Source organism: Carex rostrata, chromosome 10 (genome assembly GCF_964058835.1).
Source record: "Carex rostrata chromosome 10, lpCarRost1.2, whole genome shotgun sequence".
In the NCBI taxonomy this organism is placed as follows: domain Eukaryota; kingdom Viridiplantae; phylum Streptophyta; class Magnoliopsida; order Poales; family Cyperaceae; genus Carex; species Carex rostrata.
In genome coordinates this window covers 1,988,201-2,010,626 of record NC_135927.1, presented here as the reverse complement: position 1 = coordinate 2,010,626, position 22,426 = coordinate 1,988,201, and the positions used below count along the sequence as shown (strand labels likewise).

At 33.3% G+C, this 22,426-nt stretch overlaps 2 protein-coding genes and 1 long non-coding RNA gene across 4 annotated transcripts; all 3 read left to right on the top strand.

The window, feature by feature from the left end:
• The first annotated feature begins 631 nt into the window (after nucleotides 1-631).
• On the top strand, nucleotides 632-18,691 carry LOC144560068 (toMV susceptible protein tm-2-like). Of its 2 annotated transcripts, none has more exons than XM_078309218.1 (3): nucleotides 632-1,361; nucleotides 16,030-16,797; nucleotides 17,432-18,691. In XM_078309218.1, exons 1-3 carry the CDS (start codon nucleotides 733-735, stop codon nucleotides 18,582-18,584), a joined length of 2,550 nt encoding a protein of 849 aa, XP_078165344.1. In that variant the 5' UTR covers nucleotides 632-732; the 3' UTR covers nucleotides 18,585-18,691. The 2 variants fall into 2 exon arrangements, with proteins under 2 accessions (XP_078165344.1, XP_078165345.1); XM_078309219.1 differs by lacking the exon at nucleotides 632-1,361 and adding an exon at nucleotides 15,004-15,802 and having other exon boundaries at nucleotides 17,432-18,686.
• LOC144560071 (toMV resistant protein Tm-2 netted virescent-like) lies at nucleotides 1,326-5,654 on the top strand. The gene is made up of 3 exons (XM_078309223.1): nucleotides 1,326-1,345; nucleotides 1,636-2,400; nucleotides 4,475-5,654. The coding sequence occupies exons 2-3, from the start codon at nucleotides 1,640-1,642 to the stop codon at nucleotides 5,637-5,639; spliced, it is 1,926 nt and encodes a 641-aa protein (XP_078165349.1). The 5' UTR covers nucleotides 1,326-1,345; nucleotides 1,636-1,639; the 3' UTR covers nucleotides 5,640-5,654.
• Nucleotides 6,612-9,241, top strand: LOC144560726 (uncharacterized). The gene is made up of 2 exons (XR_013513457.1): nucleotides 6,612-6,911; nucleotides 8,788-9,241. It is a non-coding gene; the product is annotated as an uncharacterized LOC144560726 (long non-coding RNA).
• Nucleotides 18,692-22,426: the final 3,735 nt, after the last annotated feature.

Sequence of the window (22,426 nt, the reverse complement as noted above, 5' to 3'; positions counted from 1 at the left end):
GACAGTAAGATTACGAACTGTGAACTAATTTTAACAATTGGGCACGATATCTTTTGGATGGATAGCTATTACAGCTTCGAATTATGAAATTTTATTTGAAAAACTAAAAATAAAAAATTGTGGAAAACTTAACTGTACGACTATGACACAACTTTTTTTTTTGCATGCACCAGAACCATACAACAAATGGTCGCCAATTTTACATTCGTGTTTCGAATATGCGACTTTCCATACAGAGAAAATTATTTTTTCCACTAGATCAAATTAAGGTTGGTTCTCAATACTGTATATAATAATAATGTGGTTATCAATACTGTATATTACATCAATCCAAATAAAACCTCTCACCGGATATACATTTATTATAAAACTTGTACATATATATTTTTTCTTCAATAGAAAAAGCTTATCTGTGGATTATTTTTTTCCTTTTTGGTTATAAATTCCCAATATATTATAATTTTTTTTTAAGAAAAGTAAAAGTAAAAGAACGTTGATAGAGAGATTGAGAGAAATGGCTCAGCTATGTTCAATGCCAGCTGTGTTCATAATTATCCAATGCCAGCTCATCAGCTGTGAAAGAAACAACTACCGAGTATACTAACGTAGATTGTTTTCCGGCCTGATCGCCTATATAATCAAACCCATCTTTGCCTACACTAGCTACCAAGTTATAATAATATTCTCTTACACTGGTGCACATTTCAAAAGACAGAAAAAAAAAATAGTGAAATGGCTGAGGCGGTTGTGAGTGTACTGGGCAAGCTTGCAGTTGTCATAGCGAACGAAACACAATTCTTGGGTGGGGTTGGGGCGAAAATCGAACATGTGCAGCGTGAGCTCAACCGAATCAAGACCTGCCTGATAGATGCCGACTCAAAACGAAAAACAAATGAGGGAGTGCGAACCTGGCTGAATGAGCTCCGTGATGTGGCCTATCACATCGAGGATGCAATCGACAACTTCTATCTCAAAGTTGGGTATAAAGATGCCACCGTTTTTCAAAAATTCGTGAAGGCGTGCAAGAATCCCATGAAGCTGTATACCCTCCACAATCTTGGCACAGAGCTCGATAATATTGAAAATCAACTCAAAGAGATCTATGAGAGCAGGAATCGCTATGACATCAAATTAGACCAACCAGTGGAAGATAAGAGCAAGGGATCAGAGGCTGTCAAAATGCCTCATCGAAGAGCTACTTATTCTGAAGTAGACGAAAATCAAGTCGTAGGCATGCAGGCTGACAAGGACAACATTCTGAAGCTGTTGCGTTGTGAGGAAACAACAAAGCTGGCAGTCATAACCATCGTGGGTATTGGCGGTCTTGGCAAGACTACCCTTGCATGTATGGTATACAAAAGGCAAGTGCAGAGTTTTTTTCAACTATGTTTTAAAGATATAAGAAAATTCCAACAATAAAAATAAGAGTTTGTCTAAGTTGCTACGTATTTCAACGATCAACTATTACTACTATTATAAATTACAATTTTGAAGATCCAATATTGATCCTAATAACTCAATTGTTCAATATAAAATCCCGAGATCGTAGTAATACATGTCTGCCACAATCACTATTGTTGAGAAACCTTGCTAGAAATCAATCTAATTATATATCTTCTTTGCTTATCTAAACAGTGCCATGGCAGATTTCGACTATCATATAAAGTTGCCGATATCTCAGCAATTCAATATGCGTGATATCTTAACAAAGATGGTCAGCGAGTACAAGAATGAGGTACCTAAAGATCGTGATGTGGGCTATTATGTTGGTGAGCTCAAAAGTGTTTTAAGTAGCAAAAGATATCTGATTATTTTAGATGATGTGTGGGGGGATGATCTATGGAATAACCTGAAAGATATATTGCCTAATGCTAATAAGAACGGGAGCAGGGTTTTGATAACTAGCCGAGATATTGAAATTGAAAAATCAGCTGAATACGAAACGATGCAATATGAACCCAAGATCTTAGATGATGGGAAAAGCCTAGATCTCCTCCTCAGAAAGGCTCTCCCTCATCAAGAACCTGATAAAGAATACCCTATCGATCTCCTTGAGCTTGCCAACAAACTATCAAAGAAATGTAAGGGGTTACCTCTGGCTTTGGTAATATTAGGTGGTATCCTTTCTAAACAACCGTCCTACCCTACGTGGGAAAGGATATTGCAGACCATGAATTGGCACTCAGATGACAATGATTGTATGCGAATTTTAGCAATGAGCTACCAAGATTTGCCTTACTATCTAAAGACTTGCTTCCAATATCTTGCTTTCTTCCCTGAAGACTATGTGATTTCCGCAAGATGCCTCATCAGAATGTGGGTAGCAGAGGGATTCATACCATTCAAGGATAAGCCAATGGAGATAATGGCTGAGGACTGCCTTGAGGAACTTGCTAAAAGGTATACATATATATATATATATATATATATTTTCTTTATCTTTATGAGGCAACGATACAATGTTCTTGCAAACTTTATTTTCACAAATTAAATGCTTCATATAACTCGGTTTAGGTATACATTATATATATACTATAATTTTATTATAGAATAGAGTAGAAAAGTAGAGAGCTTCTATAAAAAAAGTATATAAAAACAAACAAAAGGATCTAGTAAAGTGTAGTGCAAGATAAATAAAAATAAGCTACGATGCGTTATTATACTCTTGATTGCAAGATATATTATTATCCAATATATATATATATATATATAAATATATCGCTTGACTTGGGCGAGCCATGGAGTAAAACACGTTTGTACTCCACACCATATTTTCATTTTGAAAATTCAAACAACCGATTCGAACCTTCCAACATATTCTCTATATTGAAATGTGCTTGGAGACTAAATTTTATATTTTTTTGAATTTTTTTACTATTTATTGAGCCACTTTGAAAATATTTGTTTTACTGTGAACAGTAAACATTTCTGGACCACCGGATCAGCGATTTTCAAAGTGGCTTGATAAATAGTAAAAAAAAAATCCAAAAAATGTAAAATTTGGTATCCAAGCACATTTCAATATGGAGATCGTGTTGAGCGTTTGAATCGGTTGTTTGGACTTTCAAAATGAAAACATAGTATCATGGGACAAAAACTTGTTTTATTCTGTGACTCATTATTTTAGCCCATCTTTATATACATACTTCTTGTAAAATCTTTTACCAAATGCATGTTCTCGGTCTTTTTTTTGAATAATTATATTGTTCTCCGCAGCTACAGTAGAGGAATGTTACTATGGTCCCCACTAATTATATGGTACACCTTTTTTCAGTCCATGTACTTGTCCCTGCATCAACCTTTATAGGTATAAATACATGGGAACTAACAGATTAATACTTGTAAACTAAAATATTAATACTTGCATGCGTAACTTGATATGATGATTCCCCTTTTGCAGTCCCCCAATGGTCCCCACGTCAACCTTCATCTAATGAAGTAGTGGGGACCCTGTATTCCCACATCAAACTTCCTATAGAAAAAATAATTGACCTCATAAGTATAAATAATTTAGTGCATAAGTATCAATACTTGCAAAATAAAGTATTAATACTTACAAATTAAGATATTAATACTTTGATATGTAACTTAATATGATCAAACGTCTGAGAATTAAACTTTGTACAATGTATATACATATAAATATTTCAGTGCATAGATATAAATACTTTTAATACTTACAGACGTTATCCATCGCCATATGTAAAAAAAATATTAAGTACTGCGGTCCCCTCATATAGTTATGACAATATTGATATTTTGAGAAACGTATTTGGTCCCTCCTAGTCCCCTCCCCCCTCCCCCCATCCCCCATTTAGTTTGAGTGGTCCCCCATAGGTATTTATGGTGTGAGGAGAGTTTGGTATAAATATTTTCATTCATAGGTATCAATACTTTAAAAATTGTGCAGGGACGATACGAATTATATAAGGAAATTGTGCCGAAACAATCCCCTCAGATTAGTTATTAAAGTTATGTGCGCAAACAGTGGGAGGATAGAAGTGCAGTAACAGTTATCAGCATCCCCTTTTTTTATAGAGTCCACCAAAGATTATTTTCAATTACGTATCTTTCACTTGTGTTGTAAAAAAAAAAAAAAAATAGTAGATACGATTTGATACTAAAAAAAGTTTGAATATTTAACTTTTATTCGAATTTTCAACAAACATATATGTACATTAAAATATTTCTTTTTAAATCTAGAACAAAATTTACAAAAGTTCTTATTTCTATAGTTACGTACAAATTTCATTAATTGCATTCTAAATTTCAATGCATCTTAATAATCAGCACAAATTAATTTTATCTTTCAATTAATATAGGAACTAATAAGTCTAGTAAATCGGCATAAATTAATTTTATCTTTCAATTTATATAGGAACTAATGAGTCTAGTTACGATATATAACCTTTGTAATTATGACTGCAATACTTTTAGTATTTCCTAACTTATTTATAAAACAAAATTAATTCAGGAGTATGATTCAAGTGTTAAGCCGATTCACAAATGGTTTGATCAAGCACTTCCAGGTGCATGACATTCTACACAAATTGGCAATGGATGAAGCAAGGAATGAAAACTTTGTCACGGTTGTCAAACAAGTTCTGGCTGATAAAAAGTCTGACAAAAAAATCCGACGTGCTTCACTTCAATCCCAGAAGAAGGACTCAGATTTCAAAGAATATGTAGGTCCAAATACCCGTTCTTTATTTGTGTTCGTTACAGATATACCTTGCAATTGGAGCTGGTTGCATGGCTCTGAGTTTAGGCTACTTAAAGTTTTAGAAATAGTGGGTACGAAAGATAACATTATAGTATTAATATCATTAGGTGAGTTGATTCACCTGAAATACTTGGGGCTTAGAAACTTTGAAACATTCAGCTTCTCTTTTCATGGTATGAAAAGTCTCGAAACTCTGGAATTGCGAGGGATTAAATATGAAAAATTTGATGGCTTATGGACAATTAGTACATTGAGGCATGTACTGGTTGACTACTGGAGACCCATTCGTGGACAAATACCAAACGGTACCACAATAAGCAATCTACAGACCTTGAAGTGGGTATATTTTGAGGATGTATGTGATGCCAAGTTGCCCAACCTGCGTACATTAGGTATTAAAAATGATTCTGGAAAATGGGTATCATGGACTAATCTATTTCAAACATTGCACAACATGCGTAACTTGGAAATTAGATGGCTTTTATCTACAATCCCGATGGAGATTGTTTACCCAAAAGCACTTCCAAATTATCAGTATTTGCAAGCCTTATACTTGAATGGACCATGGCCAGAGAATGTCAATGTAGAGGCTAGCTTGCTTCCACCACTGCTCATTAAACTCACGCTTCAGAGATCCTACCTTAAGCAAAATCCAATGCCGGAGCTTGGGAAGTTGAATAGCCTAAAAAAACTTTGGTTGGGAGATGATGTAACTTATGGTTGGAAGGGTCCAATAATCTGTCCAGAAGGATTCCGTGCCCTACAATACTTGAAAGTGACTGATAGCAAAATCAAGGACTTGACGGTGAAAGAGGGGGTCATGCCAAAGCTTACATACCTCAAAGCGGAATTCAGTCTCGGGGTGCACCTACCTCCTGAGCTACAACACGTGACAATTGAACGTAAAAGATGGTGATCACTTTCTTTTTTTTGGTTTTGGGAGAAACGTCTATTATTAGTAACATATATATATGGTGCACTGTGCATGTATTATTCCATTAAATTTGCTTTTTGATTTTTGTACTATTATTCTTTTGTATTTTGTACACATGGAATTAAAGTAAACCGCGAGTACTACGTATGTATATTGATCTTTTCAAAGACGAGCTATATATATATATATATATATATATATATATGAAAAATTGATGGCATTAGTTTGTACATGCTGCTGTTGATCTTTTGTAACAACCCAACTTTTAAATATTGGTACAAATTTTAGAACATTGTAATATGTTTAGACTGACCTCGAACTTTTGTAAATAAAACATAACAACTATTTAAAAGTGATTTGGTGATAGCATCACATAAGTAATAATTTTAATGGCAATTACTCTGATTTCTTTATTTAATTATAAAGTAATACTAGTGATTAGATAGATTTTATTATTATTTTTGAAATATTTTTAGATTAACAACCTGTTGATTAAAATTAAGATTTTTATAACAATATGTTTAGTTCTTTAAAAATATTATATATATATGGGATGCGGTGTGCAAGTTATTCATTATGAGAATAAGTAGAATAATTAAACAATTTTCTTTTTCTTGTATCATAGCTTCATGTGGAGACACCTGTCAAATACTTTGATGGTTCATTTTCATCAGCTTATTCCGGTCCACTAATTTCTCCACCTGTCAAGCACTTGGATAATTCATTTTGAACACCCAATTCCACTAACTTTCTATTATTAATAATTTTTGAAACTTGATGATTTATCCATATCAAGTAAAGTGCGTTAAAACAATATATAATAATATATAATGGAATTTATTTTAAGTTTTAGCTACACATGTGGACACATGGCAACCACTACTCTTTTATCAAATTCTACAAGTTTACCCCCTCACCTAATTAACTTCATTTTATATATATCTGTCACGTGGCACTCTCTGCCTCTCCAATTTTCATTCCTTTTGTTCCATTTTTGTCTCGCATCTCTCTCATTCTCGCCCAGTCCGTCTCTAGCCTGGAAAATAACGGAGGTAGATCAATGGACAAAAGAGAGGAGAAAAGGAGTCTCGGCAGTCCAACGAAGCAGTGAGAAGAAGGAGACAGAGCTGATTGAAGTTTCTCGATTTCCAATTGGGTGATTACTTGAAATCTGTGGCTGCTCTCGAACGACTCGACCGACTCGATTCTAAACAGTGAACTGACTTCGAGTCTTATCGTTCTCAACATTAAAAGGTGCGGATTTCGAGTTATTCTTAGCCCCTTTCAACTAAGTAGGTTATTATTGTTGATTGCTTGTGGGTTTCTTGCTTGCCTTATATTGCACGTTGTGTGCTTATTGATTGCAATTTTACTTGTTGATTGTCTGTGTATTATGGTTAAATTAGTTGCTTGATTGTTATGTGGGTAGTATGAATAGTTTAATTATTGGATAACGGGTCCAATTTGCAATGCATGCTTAATTAATTAACATAAGGGTATTGACCAATTATAAAGGGACTACATTAAAATTGATATAAATGGTAAAATTAGTAGACCTCATAATAACATCCGCTAATTTGTTAACCAAATCAGTTGGTATTGGTATGGTGACAAACTATAGGCATATAGTACACTATAATGTTAAAATACTTGTGTGTTTTCGCTATATTGATTCTTGGAGTTTTATATGAAATTGTTTGAATTCTTTTTCTAGTTATGAGTACGTAATATGCATGCATAAAATAAGACTTGAATTGCATTGCGAATGTGGGTTGCATGGCATATGCATAGATGACATAAAGACATGAGTTGAACCACAAATTTTGCATGATATACTTGCATGCATGATACATCGTTTTATATGAACCATGCACTTGTTATAAATGCAACATGGTACAAAGCAACTTAGCTAAAGCATGAGTTTGATTTAAATGAACCTTAGCATGATATGGATGCATAGTAATTTTCACAAATGCATGACATGAATGCATAAATTTGCATGTGAGGTATATTTTATTGTTTGAATCTAAGAATGACTTGATTGAAGTACTTGGTATGCTTGAATTGACTTGTTTGAATTATATTATGCATTGTATTTATTAGTTGAGTCAAAAGGATGCATGCATGAGCATATTTTTATGAAGCATATTTTGAAACTAAAACATGACATGATATGGAAAGAATGATTCGTAACATGATATTGGGAACTGTGTTAAAGAACCAAATGTCTGAAACCTGACGATCATGTAGGCGCCCTATTCGGGGTAAGCATGCACTTTCTGTTATGTAGGCACTGAACTTGTAGCGCATAACAGAAATTGCATAGGCGCCATATTCGGGGTAAGCGTGTAATTTTTGTTATGTAGGCGCTGAACTTGTAGCGCATAACATAAATTGCATAGACGCCATATTCGTGGTAGCGTATGACTCGGTTATGTAGGCGCTGAACTTGTAGCGCATAACTTTAGTCATGTAGGCACCCTATTCGGGGTAAGCGCATAATTTCAGGTTATGACCATAACAAAAATTGTGTAGGCGCCATATTCATGGTAGCGCATGATCGGAGTCCTGTATGAGTCTTGACGGTCATGTAGACGCTGAACTTGTAGCGCATGATCGGTGTCATGTAGGCGCTGTACTTGTAGCACATGACCGACTTGTAGCACATGACCGAGTATTGTTAATACCAAAATGGTTACCTAATATAATAATATTTTATTCTATCATGAATAGTCATGAATAAAGCATGACATATTGAAGTTTTATTTTTAAAACTTAGATGAGTTTTCTTAAAAATTCTACACATGAACATTGAGCATTGCATGAAGTGAATTTATATTATGTTACTTAATATGTGTACTTTTATTTAGGTTATATTGTTTGAAAATGTTGGTGACCAGTTATGTCTCATGTGATATGTTAATTATTTTGGCTTAAACATTGGTGCATTTGACATATAAATGAGCATTGCATAATAAAAATTAATGTTAGGGTAAAGTATTGAGATAAATGCATATTTGTTTTCTTTTATATGAGAAATTTGCATGCTACCTGATTGGTTTCAGTTTCGTTTGTTATTTCCTGGATTTCTATAATTATTGTTATTTCATTATAATTAAACTCCGTGCAGGATTGGTTTAGTTGGATGAGCCTTAGAATAACTCGATTGGAACTGAATACCGCACTGGGAGATTTTCAATCTCTCACATTTCCACTTCAGTGGGTTCCAGGTACAAAGCACGGGACACAAAAGTGAGATGCCGAACTAGAGGACTGCATGACATGCCACAAAGATGAGTATTTGGTTCACTTTAAATAAATCTGTTATGGTATTTCGATTGGATTTTATTGTACCATAAGAGGTTTATTTTCAATTTGTTTGTTTCATGTAAATTTCTAAACTTTAAAGAAAAGTTTATCCATGTGTTGTGGCTCTTGTCTTGTCATTAGTAATGTATGTATATATATATATATTGTATATGACTATAGATTCGCCTTGCGCTGATGAGCACGGTGGGTTGTCTGTCCTGTTGTCGGGGTGTGACAACTTTATACTCTAATTCTTGTATATTTTTTTTCCTTCTCGTATATTTTAAATTGAGTGCTGGTGCTAAGATATATATATATATATAGAGAAAGAGATGAGCTATGGTGAGCTATAGAGTAAAAGAGTTGTTTTACTCCATGGCAAAAGAAATTCATTTTAAAAATTCAAACAACAGATCCGAACTGTTCAACATGATCTCCATATTGAAATGTGCTTGGAGACCAAATTTTATATTTTTTTTGAATTTTTTTACTATTAATTAAGCTTCTTTGAAAATCGCTGATTTTTTATTGTTTTTTACTGTTCACCCGGATTTTATGATTTTCAAATTGCTTAATAAATAATAAAAAAAAATTTCAAAAAATATAAAATTTAGTTTTCAAGCATATTTTATTATGTACAACATGTTGGAAGGTTCGAATCAGCTATTTGAACTTTAAAAATAAAGATACTGCATAGAGTATAAATGTGTTTTACTTTATAGCTCACCGTAGCTCATCTTTCTCTCTCTATATATATATTCTTTTTTTTTGTGTGTGTTCTACTTGAATATTGTATTTCTTTCAAGTCTCGTAAGAGGTTTGTTATTAAGTGATTGAGCTCTTATTTATTATTACAACAGCGTTAGGGGAGGAATTGGAACACAAAAATTATAATCTATTTTAAGGCAGAATTGTAGGTTTGTTATTGTAGCATTAATGATGATGACTAATGAATTACTTATATGGAGATCACTTGACTCCTCTATTTTTTGCTTGAATTTGAAAAATAAGGTTTCGAGATTGAGATGATGGTGGTGGTACAAACGAATCTTGTTTTTTGTTTGTTTCTCGCTAATATGAAATTTCTATTTTTTTCAAGATTTAAAATGAGAAGATTAGCAAGATCTCGTGAGATCATTGATTTATAAAATTTTTTTGAGGAGGGATTCATTTACACCCTTTTTTGATGACACCGGAAAATTACACCTTACATTTTCAAAGTCCAAACAGTATCCCGTTCAACATGATGGATATATTAAAATGCACTTGCAGATCAAATTTTACATTTTTTTTTATTTTTTTTCCTATTTATTAGATGGATACAAAAATTAAAAAAATGTAAAATTTGATCTACAAGCATATTTTAATATATCCATCATGTTGAACGATTTGAATGAATTGTTTGGACTTTGAAATTTTTGAAAATATAAGATGTAACCTAGTGTCACCAAAAACAGTGTAAGTGGATCCCTCCTCATTTTTCTTTTAGGACAAGTTCCAAATCCTTCGAGCTCTAGAAGAGAACAAGGTGGAGTTAGCTACACAGCTATTCGAGGGACATGCACGGTTCTGGTGGCAGGAAGTTCAGCGCCAGAACACTGGCCCTGTAAATTGGATAAATTTTAGTTTAGTTTGGCTTGGATTTGTTTCGACTTGGGTTTGATTTTAGCTTTGTTTGGATTGGTTTGGTTTTTGTTTCGATCGGTTTGGTATTGGTTAAAAGTAGGACGTACGTATGATACTCGCCTTGACATTTGGGACTTGGAAGACTAATATGTATGATTCTCGTCTTCATGTTTGGCGTTTTAAGGAGTTTTAGACATTCAAATAATTTCTGGAGATTTTTGGAAGTTCACATATATTTTATATGATTTTCCTGGTATCTTAGATTATGCATATGAATTTTCTGGACCTGCAGATATATTTTATTTGTTTTTTGAGTCTTTCAATATTTTCTGTGAATATTGAGAGTGTCTAAGTAATTTATATGAAATTTTCAGACTCTCTAGATAATTTCTGTTAATTTTATAGACTCAATAATTTATATGAATTTTCTGAACTTTCTAGACATATTCTGGAATTTATTTGAATATCTAAAGTTTCCATGATTTTCAGGATTTCCGAGGACTTTGTAAAAATTATGGGAACTTGGATAAGTTTTAAAATTATTGCAAGGTGGATTTGGCAACTTTTTAAACACCAAGGACTTTGTCTGCAAGTCAGATAAAATCGCAACGGGCATCCTGTAAATTCCTAAAAGCTGTGGTTCAGATTTTTGAAATCTTAAAGGCTTTCTCGCGAAAATGGCTTCTCTCGGAATCTCTAAAGTTCTCTGGGCTTCTCATTCTCTTTGGGTTAAGTTTCATTTATTTAGGCCTTCTTCCTTTTATTCTTATATGCTGAGCTTTCTTCTACTGAACCATTGACGGGCCGAAATGTTATACAACGATGGGCCTTTCAAATTTAAACGATTTCTTCTGACATAATGGGTCCCAGCTGCCAGTAACAGAGACCATTTATGACATCTTTTTATGTTTCACACGGCGTCAAGATTCCCACATGAGCATTTACATAACAGTTTTGTTGAACATATGTGTAAATTAAGAAAACGAACTGTTAAACATAAAAGAAACATTCTGTTCTATGTTAACATAAAATAAATTTGATAATCAGAAATTATGCAATCAAGCCCTTCAGTTTTCCTTTTTATTGCAATTGACACATCAAATCCTATCCATTCATGAGAACATTAAATATGTCATGGTTGATTTAAGGAAAGAGGGCAGAGACAAAACAAAAAGGAAAACCAAAGTGAAGAAAAGCGAATGGAATCAACAAGAAGAAGATATGCAAAGAATTTGTGTTAGCTTTTCCATGGTTCATCTTTTGATAATATACCCAGAGAAAAGTTCACTAGTGTCTGAGTGAGGATTAAATTGTGTTAGCTCTTTCATTGGGCCACCGTTGGCCCAAAAATGAAAGAGGCCTAAAACGCAAGAGGCTCTGTAGAGAAGTTTGATAATGGACTTGAGTGAATTGGGATATCGGACAAAAGAGGATTTGCCTGTGTATTTTCAGTCGGTGATTAACAAATGGTCTTGAAATTAATTTTATAGAAATTAATCACCTTGCGTTACTGAGAAAATGCAAACAGAATGGACTGGATTGTAAATTTTTACAAGTTAAACCATCCTCCTTTGAACTTTTCCTATACCTTCATGCCGAATTATTTCATCATTTATCCTTCATTAATAAAATAAAAGTTAAATTAAATGTCTCGAAAAGGGTAGAATATAATAGAATAAAATAAAGTAAAACATAGAATAGAACAAAGTTGGCACAATAGCCAGGAAAGTGGAAAATGTCGAAATATAGAATAGAATAAAATAAAGTAAAATAAAAGCTGAATTCTCCAAGCATTTAGCATGCATGATTACCATTATGCCCCACATGAAAGTGACATTTATTCTTGATGAACTACAAGTGACCGATATTATTAAATTATTAATAAATAAACACGCATGAAGGGATTAATTCAGGATTTTCGTCAAATTTTCGTCAATGAGTGGTAAAAAAATAGCGAGTCTGGTTTAAATAACTAATTAGATTCAAATCTATTAGCTAATCAGATACTAGATAAAAAACAATACTCTAACATATAATTTTTAATTCTCTAACTTCTAATTTCTAATTATTATAATTTTAACTCTAATTACAAATCACAAAACTTTAGGGGAGGGGGGAGTCTATAGATATCAATGAAAGTTTGAAATCCAGGAGGGCAGTTGCACCTTGGCTCCATCTGAGTCCGCCCTAGTAAACACGTAGGTTATAGTCTATTTTGTCTTGAAGCATCACGGCTACAAAAACGTTAACCACACATGAGATATCATACACAGATGCGAGAAAATCCCAAATAAACAATGTAATGAAAGGAGGCGCTCGCGCGAAAATAAGCTCAGCATACACACACAGTCATTTAAAACACAACGGTGTACTAAAGACACCTATAGAAGTACCTTTCGTGATCCCAACCGTCCTCTCACACATGGCATGACATGATCAGGATCAAATAATTTCTGGAGAAAATACCTTGTAAATGACCAAGACCAGGAACAAAGAGGAAGTGAGGAGAAAAGGATGGAGTCACAAGAGCAGGGTAGGTACAAAAAAGACGGATGAGAAATATTTTTCTAAATTAATAAGTTAATATTAAGCAGTTAAAAATATATTATAGATATTTCCAATTAATAAAACCCCCAAAACATATTAATAAGGACAAAATCATTTTATATATGCTGCATGCTTCTCATCAAACATTTGATGAAATATAGTTTATTGTGGGTGACGTTGTATTTTAAAAAAAAAAAGTAAATATAAGTGTAGACATATATTTTTATTTAAATTATCTGATTAATCAATTATGCTACGTACTGTAGACATATATTTGTTATTATCCAAAAAAGTAAATATAAGTGTAGCTTATTTAAAAATTATAAAGTTAAACCAGAGGAATTAATTTCCTAATCAATCTGGCACACATATATGTTTTTTACTATTTCATAGCTACAATATCGAAAAAAATTATGTAAGGTTCTTAGAAGTTAGAACCTCCTTTGTACGTATAGTTTGGCACAAATCCTTTGCTTAATAACAACTGCATTTTTTCTATCTCTCTAAAGGGTTATGTTGTCTCCCCCCTAATTATTTTGAGATGAATCGTACAGAAGAAGCTTGGGCGTACAGCAGGTATGCGATCAATGGTTTGCCATCCCATGTTTGTAACAAACATCTTCAGGATATTTATCATTCTTATTTTTCACTGCATTATTATTCTTTATTTTGTTGTATTGATCATCACGTTGATAAACATTATTGCTACCATGCCTACGACCAAGGGGCTGAAACAACAAAGCAAGGGGCTGTTGAAAATTGAGAAGAAAGCAAGGGGCTGAAACAACAAAGAAAGGAAAAGAAAAAAAGAAAAGAAAAAAGTAAGAAAAAGGAAAATGAGAAAGGAAAAGAAAAAAAAATGACCTACTAGATATTTTTTTTACAGTTGCTAGCTAGCATTTGTTTCGTTAATTATTTCAAAAAGTCACTTAATTAGTACGAGCGGTATAATTTAACTTGCGAAAACAAATCAAATTAGACTAAGCACCAGTTTGCTTTCTGACCTGTTGACTGTTGTCCCCAAAAATTGTTATTAAAAAAATTATAGCATCTTTAATTCACACATTTACTGTATTGAAAAAAAATGGGACAAACTATTTTTCTTTATGATAATTGTAGCGTATATTTAATTGTCATTCTATATCCAACTCTAAATAATCTAATTTTTAAATTTTTAAATTGGATGTATCTACAATTTGCTTAACAAAGTATATATTATATTCGAATCAAGTTTCAGTTAATTTTTTTTTTAAGATAATTGGCTGGAAATGCTCCTTTTTTGGCTTCCTAATCGTAAGTGGCAATCCTAGATATTTCATTGGAAGCTGTGATAACGGACTATCAATGATGCTTTCTATTACCTGTATTGCACTCAAAGGTATCGATATTGGAACAAAATTACTCTTTTCTCTATTTATTTTCAACCCCGAAAGCGATTGGTAGGTTTAAGATTTATTGGAAGAAATAATAGAGAACCAATCCGGTGCATAAAGTTTTAAGATTTAAAGAGTGCAGCTAAATTTCTAGCTAATTTGGTAAATTTCATATTTGTCGAACTAAAATTCAAATCGGACTTGATCAAAGAAACGACAAAAAAGCTGCTACCAAAATTATATGATTAATTACTTGTTTTGCTCTTATTGTTCAATGCATCGAGTCGTTCAATATATGCATCAAGTGGCCTGGCATTTTAATTATGAAAAGTATGGAGGAGTAGGAACCTTAATGAACTAAACAGGTTATAGTCTAGTTTGTCTTGACGAATGCATGCGCATCAATATAATATCTGCATTTCTGTACTATATATTTTATAAAATAATTAAACAATTTATTATTTTCAAGAAATAATTAATAAACTAAACAAGTAACTTCCATGAACCTGGAGATCTACTTTGACCGGAAGATCAAATCAAATTAGACAACGAAGCTTCCGTTTGGTTTCCGGCCAGTTCGCCTATTTAATGAGAGCATCTTTAACTTAATTCATAGTCATCTGCAATAGGTAATAATTAATATCCTCTTACACCTATCAACACAGAAATGGCTCAAGCGGTTTTGAATATTGTGGTAAGCAAGCTTGCCAATATTATCGAGAAAGAAATCGAGCACTTGGGTGGGGTTGGGAGGAAAGTCCAACGGGTGCAGCGTGAGCTCATCCGTATCCGGTGCTGCTTGAGAGATGCAGCCTCAAAAAGCAATGGAGATGTGAGCGTGCAGAACTGGTTAAATGAGCTCCGCGATGCAGCCTATCACATTGAGGATGCAATCGACACCTTTCTGGAAGTTGATGAACAGCTTAAAGAAGATTCGAGCTTTTTACCAAAATTCAAGAAGCTGCGTCACATGCCCCAGGATATGTGTCATCACCACAAGCTTGGCACTGAGCTTGATAACATTGAAAATCTTCTCAAATAAATCTCTGAAAGCAAGGTTCGCTATGGAATTGAAGACCTACAAGACATTGTGGGTGAGGCAGTCAGAATGCCTTTTCGGAGAGCTACTTATCAAGAAGTCGATGAAACTGAAGTTGTAGGCCTGCAGGCCAACAAGAACAACATTCTACAGCTGTTGCGCCGTGAACAAACACCTAGACGGGCCGTCATAACGATCGTGGGTGCCGGTGGTCTAGGAAAGACTACCCTTGCAAGTATGGTATACAGAAGGCAAGTGCAAATTTTTCTTTATATCTATGTTTTAATTATATAAAATAATTACAACAATAATAATAATAGTTAGTCTGAGTTGCTGTGTATAGAAATAATCATCTAACAGCTCAATTTTTCAATATAATGCTGAGATCTTAGTAATACATGACTGCAACAATCACTATTGTTCATAAACCATGTCAGAAATCAATCTAATAATATATTTTTCTTTGCCTGTGTACCAGTGCCAAGGCAGATTTCAGCTATCATATAATGCTATCAATCTCTCGGCAGTTCAGTCTAACTGATCTCTTAAATAAGATGCTCAGCAAGTACATCGATTTTGTGCCTAAGGATAGGGATGTTGACTATTATGCTGGCGAGCACAACAATTTTTTAAGTAGTGAAAGATATCTCATTATTCTAGATGATGTGTGGACGAATGATGTGTGGAATGAACTGAAATATATATTGCCTAATGTTAAGAATGGCAGTCGAGTTTTGATTACGAGCAGGTTTATCGAAGTTGCTACATTGGCTAACTCCCAGATGCCACCATACGAACTCAACTTCTTAGATGAGAAGGAAAGCCTAGATCTCCTCCTCCAAAAGGCTCTCCCTTATCAAGAATCCGATGAAGAATGCCCTAACGATCTCCTTGACCTTGCACACAAATTATCAAAGAAGTGTAAGGGTTTACCTCTGGCTTTGATAGTATTAGGTGATATCATTTCAAGCAAAGAACCATCTTACCCTGCGTGGGAAAGGGTTCTGAAAACAATGAATTGGCACTCGGATGGCAGTGGGTGCATGCGAGTCTTAGCAATGAGCTACGAAGATATGCCTTATTATCTTAAGGCATGCTTCCAATATCTTGCTTTTTTTCCTGAAGACCATGTAATTTCTGCAAAACGTTTGATCCGAATGTGGATAGCAGAAGGGTTTATAACACTCGAGGGTAGGCCAACAATAGAGATAATGGCAGAGGACTACGTTGAGGAACTTTCTAAAAGGTTATTTTATCCTTATTTTTAATCAGGCAAATACATAATATATTATTGCAAACATTTTTCCACAAATTCTTTTCCAAGAAAATACAAGTCCCTTCACTTGTTATCATATATACACCTCTTTCTAATATTATGATTTATTCTCTTATAATTAGTTTTTTCCTCGGAATAAGCCCTTCTACCTAGTGCATGTTCTCAATTAGGCATCTTTGACTTATGAATTCACTTAGCAGCAGCTGCTAAGATTTTTTATTTTTTTTAAAATAAAAAAGAGAGTGTGAGAGAGAATAAAACTGAAATTTGATTTTTAATAATAATTTTGCGTGAGGGATTAGAATTTTATAAAAATAATTTTATTTTTTTTAATATTGTACAAAATTTTAACCCAACATATGTACATTCAAATAGTTGTCTTCAAATCTAGCTTAAAGTAAAATTTATAAAACTACTTATTTATAGACTTGCATACCAATTTCATTAATTGTATAATTAATTTCAATGCATCTTAGTAATCAGCGTAAGTTAATTTTATACTACAATTTATATAGGAACTAATGTGTCTAGTTAGGATATATTAACCTTTGTAATTTAGACCGAAAATACTGACTATTTTATAAATTAATCAAAATTATTTCAGGAGTATGATTCAAGTCTTAAGCCGATCCACGAATGGCTTGATCAAGCACTTCCAGGTGCATGATATTCTACGATATTTGGCAATGAATGAAGCCGGGCATGAAAACTTTGTCACAGTTTTCTCACAAGTTTCGGCTGGCAAAAAGCCCGACGGAATAATCCGACGTGCTTCACTGCAAGCCCAAGAGAAGAATTCACAATTCATTGAATATGTAGGTCCAAATACCCGTTCTTTATTTTTGTTCGATACAGATGGATATTTTCAAAGGAGCTTACATTGCTCTAATTTTAGGCTACTTAAAGTTTTAGAAATAGTGGGTAACATTAGAGATGTAATAGAATTAAAATCATTAGATAAGTTGATTCACCTGAAATACTTGGGGCTTAGAAACTGTACAACTAAGCGTTTCTCTTTTCATGGGATGAAAAGTCTTGAAACTCTGGAATTGCGAGAAACTAGATATAGCAAATGTAATGGCTTGTGGACAATTAGTACATTGAAGCATGTACTTGTTGACTACAGTAGTGCCATTCGTGAACTACCAAAGGGTACCCCAATAAGCAATCTACAGACCCTGAAGTGGGTAAAATTTCGGGATGTATGTGATGCCAAGTTGCCCAACCTGCGTACATTAGCTATCGAAAACTATTCCGGAGAATGGGTGTCAATGAATAATCTATTTCAAACATTGCGCAACTTGCGTAAATTGAAAATTGATTGTAGTGGTAAAATCCCGATGGATATTGTTTACCCAAAAGCACTCTCAAATTATCAGAATTTGCAATCCTTATACTTGAAAGGAGAATGGCCAGAGAATGTCAATGTAGAGGCTAGCTTGCTTCCACCACAGATCATTAAACTCAAGCTTAAGGGATCCTGCCTTAATCATAATCCAATGCCGGAGTTTGGGAAGTTGAATAGCTTAAAAAAACTTTTCTTGGGAAAGAGAGTGTTAACTGACAATTGGGAGGGTCCAATAATCTGTCCAAAAGGATTCCATGCCCTACAATACTTGAAAGTGATGGATGATAAGGACTTGACGGTGGCACAGGGGGTTATGCCAAAGCTTACATACCTCAAAGCGAAATCCATTATCTCGGTGCACCTACCTCTTGAGCTACAGCACGTCGCAATTGAACGTAAAAGTCGGTGATCACTTGCTTTCTCCTTTCACTTTTTTTTTTGGAGAAACGTCTATTATTAGTAACATATATATGGTGTAGTGTGCATGTGTATTATTCCATTAATTTTTTTTTTTACTATTACTCTTTTGTAATTTGTACACATGGAATTAAAGTAAACCGCAAGAACGGATATGATCCATTTAATTTGTCTTTTGTTTTCTGTACTATTATTGATCTTTTCAGAGACGAACTATATATATATATATATATATATGAAAAATTGATGGCGCATTAGTATGTACATGCTGTTGTTGATCTTTATACTCTAATTCTTGTATATTTTTTTTCCTTCTTTGGCTATCAGGGCACGTACAACAATAGATGCATCTAGATTTTAAATTGATTACGGGTGCTAAGATATATTAGTTTAAAAAAGATGCTTCCTTCTACCCTTTTTTTTTTTGTGTTCTACTTGAATATTGTATTTCTTTCAATTCTCGTAAGAGATTTGTTATTAAGTCATCATGTGATTGAGCTCTTCTTTATTATTATAACAGCGTTAGCGGAGGAATTGGAACACAAAAATTATAAGCTATTTTAAGGCAGAATTGTAGGTTTGTTATTGTAGTATTAATGATGATGACTAATGAATTATTTATATGGAGATCACTTGACTCCTCTAGCTATTTTTTGCTTGAATTTCAGAAATAAGGTTTCGAGATTGAGATGATGGTGGTGGTACAAACGAATCTTGTTTTTGTTTGTTTCTCGCTAATATGAAATTTCTATTTTTTCAAGATTTAAAATGAGAAGATTAGCAAGATCTCGTGAGATCATTGATTTATAAATATTTTTCTTGAGGAGGGATCCATCTACACCCTTTTTTGGTGACACTGGAAAATTATACCTTACATTTTCAAAGTCCAAACTGTTCAACATGATAGATATATTAAAATGAGCTTGCAGATTGAATTTTACATTTTTTTATTTATTTCCTATTTATTAGATGGATACAAAAATTAAAATAAATGTAAAATTTGATCTGCAAGCACATTTTAATATATCTATCATGTTGAACGATTTGAATCGACTGTTTGGACTTTGAAATTTTTGAAAATGTGAGTAACCTAGTGTTACCAAAAACGGTGTAAGTGGATCCCTCCTCATTTTTCTTTTAGGAAATTTTTTGTTTATTTTGTATGTGGAATCAGTTGACATTGTTTAATTAAAGTCAAAGAGAGAATTATTGTTTTATTTTAATGTCTTACTAGAACAAATTAATGTTTCATATTTGAACTTGTGGATCCGGATCTGACGCCCGCATCCCCATTCTCTGACGAGTCACTGTACCGACGACCTCTCTGAGAACTACTATTGGATCTAGATTTGCTATACCCGTTTCCAAATGCAGATCTCCATTCGTCTCCCTCTGCCTTGCTCTCAGCTGCACTACTCTCTGATTCTCTCTGATCCAAGAAAAACAGCATGTGAGCAGTTCGGATTTTTGCATATACCAAGATCTTTCATTTCAAATTCTTTCTTTAATAATTTTGCAGTTTTTTCGATCTCTTCAGGAGACCCAATGATATTTAAATCATCAACATATACTGCAATAATTGTAAAATATGAGTTTGATCTTCTAATAAAAGCACATACTGCAATAATTGTAAAATCTGAGTTTGATCTTCTAATAAAAACACAGGGACTAATTACATCATATTTATATTCTTCTTTTAAGAGATATTCCTTGCTTTGTTTTATTTTTCAAGTTTGATTAATTTACTTTGATTTCAAAGCTCAAATGTCTAGAGCTACTTTTTCTATGTTATATTTTGAGTGTTACAAAATTTTTGTAGCCAGTAATTAATGAAATCAAATGAGGACATGACCCTGAAATTTTTTTTCTCAAAAACAAAAGAGCAAGACCAACAAAAGTTGATCAATTGAATTTACGACACTCATAAAAATACTGATCCAAATGTCCAAACAATTTCCAAACGTGTAATAAATACCACCCTCCTATCAAATATATTAAATTTTTCCTTTTATGCTACTTCATCTATTTAATTTCCTAATTTATAGTAGTACTTAATTACAATAAAAAATAAGAAAGTATTTAAGAAGATTAAAATTGTATTTAGAAGAAAAGATTTCTTATTGCTCTCAATTATCTAATTGTTGCTCTAAAAATAGCGCCTCCCAAAATAATTGCAAAGCTATATATGCCGACTCTCGTTTGGGCATCGGACATTTCAATCATTGTGAAAAGAATCTATAATTTTGCACCAATCTTTAATTTTTCACCAATCTATAGATATTTAGCATTTCATCAATACAAACGTGGATCAATCAATCAATCAATCATCTTATCAGTCATTAAACAGTAGTGTTAGTTGTTCAGTATAGTACAAAAGTGAATCAATCAATCATATTATCGTAGCCTAGCCACCACCAGTGTTCCTGGTCCCGGGGATAATTTAATCTAAAATCAAGTTGTCGTTTTTAGAAGACCATCGCTGTCAAGCTCTATTCCTAGAGTCATCACCATTATTTGGAAGAAATAATTGTAATTTTTTTAACAAACTTTATTTCAAGTAAAATAAAATTTAAAAAAATTCAAAAATTGGAATGTTACATTCCGTTTCACTATTTCCACAAACGGAGATCTAGCGGTTGAAGTGGATGAGAAAAGGTTAAGCTAACCGTTCACGGTTCTCACCGGAGAGAAAGAAGATAAGAAGGGGGCGGAGAGCTGGCTGGTGGGATGGGGGTATCTTGCACAAGTTAGTTCTATCGATATGTATGAAGCTATCTTGCACAAGTTTTAAAGCATGTCATGTGGTAGTAATTGTACTAAAATCCGAGGTATATATTGCTAGTAGTGAAGTAGTAGTTGACTCAAACGCTTCAGTCGTTGAACATTACAGTAATTTGTTCAGTATAGTAGCAATTAATTGAATGTCTTGAATCAATGAATGAATGAATTAATCCATCAATTATCCAGTTCATAAGAATAGTAAGCCTCCTCTTCCTGGTCCCAGCGTTAATCAATCAATTTGTCTTTTTAGAAGACCATCACACTCACGGTCTGAATTGGTAAGTCAACAGTGTAGAGATAATAAGAAATAATTAAGTTTGATTAAGAAAGAAAAAAAAAATTTATAGAAAAAATATAAAAATAATATAGTCTATTAGATGGATTGTTTGTTTTTAGGACTCACTAGAAGGTCCTGGACTCATAAACCAGTTCGTTTAGATGCTACACCACACCTAAAGGAAGAATTCGTATCCTCTGCATTAACTCAAAAGGGAATCTTTTAAGTTAATAAATTTTGACCATCTGATCTATTTTAAGATTCGTGCAGACTAAATTCACACTAATATTAAAGGACCCCCTATATCATAAGCATGGACCGGATTGGCTCCGTTTAAAATCAGACGGTTAAAATTCATTAACTCAAAAGATTCCTTTTTTAGTTAATGCAGAGGATACGTATGAACGGGTCCTGGTGTTCAGTTCCTTCAGGAATTTGCTAAAGGGAACCCCAGGATGGATTCCTTTATGTGCTGAATTTTGCTTGCGCTGCTATAAATTATTTTTTTAAGAATCTTTTTCAACCTAAATTGAAACTAAACCAAATAAATGTAAACATTCAATTTGCACAATCTATCCTTTAGGATATTTTTCTGAATGATTAACATTAAAGTATTAAACAGTCTAAATCATGTTATCTTCTCACGTATGCCTCTTGAATATTTTTTATAGCAAACAAATAATTATTGCTATCATATATTCATATCCATTAGCGAAACGGCCGATTTATATAATGAACAAAATAATGAAACGGTTAAAGAATAATTAAATGAACAA

Coding starts and splice junctions, on each gene's coding strand:
- LOC144560068 (XM_078309218.1), top strand. CDS start 733: ATGGCTGAGGCGGTTGTGAGTGTACTGGGCAAGCTTGCAGTTGTCATA. Junction 1,362..16,029: donor GCATGTATGGTATACAAAAG/GCAAGTGCAGAG, acceptor CCTGTGTACCAG/TGCCAAGGCAGATTTCAGCT. Junction 16,798..17,431: donor GTTGAGGAACTTTCTAAAAG/GTTATTTTATCC, acceptor AAATTATTTCAG/GAGTATGATTCAAGTCTTAA.
- LOC144560071 (XM_078309223.1), top strand. CDS start 1,640: ATGGCAGATTTCGACTATCATATAAAGTTGCCGATATCTCAGCAATTC. Junction 2,401..4,474: donor CTTGAGGAACTTGCTAAAAG/GTATACATATAT, acceptor AAATTAATTCAG/GAGTATGATTCAAGTGTTAA.